The sequence below is a fragment of the Etheostoma spectabile genome, chromosome 8, assembly GCF_008692095.1.
Source record: "Etheostoma spectabile isolate EspeVRDwgs_2016 chromosome 8, UIUC_Espe_1.0, whole genome shotgun sequence".
NCBI classification, from domain to species: Eukaryota; Metazoa; Chordata; class Actinopteri; order Perciformes; family Percidae; genus Etheostoma; species Etheostoma spectabile.
Window position 1 is genome coordinate 17,558,542 of NC_045740.1, and position 2,705 is coordinate 17,561,246.

Below are 2,705 nucleotides of genomic sequence, written 5' to 3' on the forward strand. Positions count from 1 at the left end.
AATATGTTTTGGGGGTGGGGGGGGGTCTTACTGGGCCTGAACGGGTGATGCACCGGGCTGGAGGTCCGTCTCTTCCAGGTGAGCAGGGACCGACTCAGGCTCACGTCGTACGCCGCGTTTCGGACGCGAAGCTCGGACAGCAGCAGCAGCCTGCCCGGCCTCTCCATCTGCGCCTGGCCCTCCTGCTCCGGTCCTTCAGCGGGCTGAGGGGGCAGCAGCAGCCCGGGGACGGTTATCTCTGTCCGGGCATGCTCTCTGTGTGTCCGCAGAGGCTCTATATCCCGAAATATCTACTCGAATAGCAGAAAGAGAGTAGCGGTGAAACTGTGTCCGTGTAGCGGATTTCAGCGAGAGCTTTTTTTATGACAGATAGCGGTTTCTTGCCGGAAGTAGGAGAGGCTTGGTGTTGCGTTTTGAGTCCTGTCGGAAAACAGAATATTCTAACCTATTCGGGATTCAAGCCATAGTGTTATCAACTGCCAACTTGATTGAACATTTAATCCGTATTTGGTATTTTGTTGTCACTATACTGATGACATTTTTGCGGAGAAACTGCCCAACTAAGACGCAGGAAACAGAAACCAGCTAAGTAAAAGCATTTAGGCCACACAAAAAACATAAAACTACGGTGAAAAAAGAGGATTCTTCGGCAACTTGTGCAGCAAGCAACCGGAACATGACACCTGGGCCACGTGCAGGCCCCAACAAAACGTAACAACCCCATGAATAACCCCCTGAAACAGGGGTGCGTTGAGCCCATAGACAGTTAAAGAACCCAGTGTCACTTACCCGTTTGAGTCCGAGTTGCAGATTTGAGTCAGTCGCGCATGCTCAGATTTAAATGGTTTACGGCATAACGTGTCATTGCTGTAACTGTCTGAGGTCATACCCATTTTCAAGACCGTTCCTTAGCCAAAACACGATCAGAATTTGATAGTGGACTTAATTTTTAGCCCGGTGGGGGGGTGCTCAGAAAATCAGTCACTGATTAAGACATGCGCGCCTGGATGCGCGTTTCAGGAACCCACTACCACGTAGGATACAGTCAACTGATTAGATCCGAGTTTTTTTCTGTGGTCGAAATATCCAAAGAGCAGTACTTCTAGATAACTATCAAGGATGAATACAGTTCTCAGTCAACTCACAAAGAGAGTGACTAGGGAGACATCTCTTTTAGGGGTGAGGCCACGTGACCAACCACCGACAGCTGTAAACTAGCAGCCAACAGTGGTGGCACTGGCTGGCCATTCACATCACTGAAGACAAACATGGATATTTCTTTGACAGCTTTGGATAGTCACCTACCAGTTTTCGGCAGCCAATAAACAACTTGCTCTTTAAAAAAAATAAATAGCCAGGAGATTTACCATTCTGACATCCAGGTGCAAAATAAGATAAGATAGCCTACTCGTTGCACAAGTACCGTGTACTTGTGTATAATGACAATAAAGGCATTCTATTCTATAAGATAATTTGTTTATTAGTCCCCAATGGGGAAATTACTGCACTACACTCTGTACACACTTTTTGTTAGTACTCACACACAGGCCTGAAATACACACACATGCTCAGGACCTATACATGGAGAGATGTCAGAGTGAGTGGGCTGCCAGCTGAACCAGCGCCCTGAGCGGTCGGGGGGGGGGGGATATGGGGGTACGGTGCCTTGCTCAAGGGCACCTGGCAGTGCCCAGGAGGTGAACTGGCATCTCTCCAGTCACCAATCCACGCTCCCAACTTTTGGGTCCATACGGGGATTTTAACCAGTGACCCTCCGAGTCCCAACCCAACTCCCTATGGACTGAGCTACTTCTACTTACGGCTAACAATGTGTATTTTTCTTATGTAGTATTACATAAAATAAAAGTACCTTAAAAGTGTTGAAGACGCGCGGTCCTAATCTGGTACGTAACGACACAATTGTCATTTTGTTGATGAAATACACAACCTGTGCTAGGCCACGCTCATCAGAAGTTTAAGTGTGTACAACGTGCATGCGCCTTCAACCGGTGAAGACATTCTTGTGTAATGATGCTTTTCACTAATTAAAGAATTTTGCAAATTTAGTCTACAGGTCTGCTTATTTTATTCAAACATTTTAAAGAGATTCATACATAGAAAAAAGGAGCTCAGCAGAAAAATTAATTTTAAAATCAAGTAGAAACTATTGTAAAAACACATTTTCATAGTTTTTACATTCAATACTATCTCATAGGCATTCATATTAGAGAAAGAATCATTGTCCCCTAACACAGATACATTTCATGTGTCACTGATTCATTTATTAGGCTAAAATAGAAGAAAAAAAAAGAAAAAATTATGAAAATTTGTTTAAAATTCCAAATACAAAATAGTGTAAAAAATACATCGTCAGTTTTAACATTCAATACCAGCTTATAGGCACTCACATATTAATTATTTTCCTTACAGAAGATACATTCATTAGGGTAAAATAAAAAATATAAAAAAAAAAAAAGAAAGCATCAAATAGGAAAATTAGTTTGAAAACAAATAGAAAAACACAATCTTAATTCTGTGCTACATGATAAAAAAAACAAAACAAAAAACTAGGTCATTGTGTCTTGGTAGAGGATGACGCAGTGAGCTAGGAGTTCAAGAGATATTTAAATCTCAGTGTGAAGTTGACCGATTATGGCTTCATTTGGCTGGTGGCGCCATATCTAGTTAATTATATTTTTTTTAAT

General features: G+C 42.7%; 1 protein-coding gene and 1 long non-coding RNA gene across 2 annotated transcripts in view; both read right to left on the reverse strand.

The window, feature by feature from the left end:
* Positions 1-394, reverse strand: part of LOC116693733 (ceramide kinase) — a 63,676-nt gene extending 63,282 nt beyond the window's left edge. Inside the window, exon 1 of the mRNA XM_032522941.1 lies at positions 32-394. Coding sequence (XP_032378832.1) covers positions 32-167 — 136 coding nt within the window. The 5' untranslated portion in view covers positions 168-394. The remainder of the gene's footprint in view (positions 1-31) is intronic.
* Positions 395-2,228: 1,834 nt separating this feature from the next.
* The window catches only part of LOC116693815 (uncharacterized), a 2,781-nt gene continuing 2,304 nt past the window's right edge, over positions 2,229-2,705 (reverse strand). Inside the window, exon 5 of the long non-coding RNA XR_004332998.1 lies at positions 2,229-2,705. This exon is cut by the window's right edge and continues 1,161 nt beyond it. This is a non-coding gene — a long non-coding RNA (uncharacterized LOC116693815).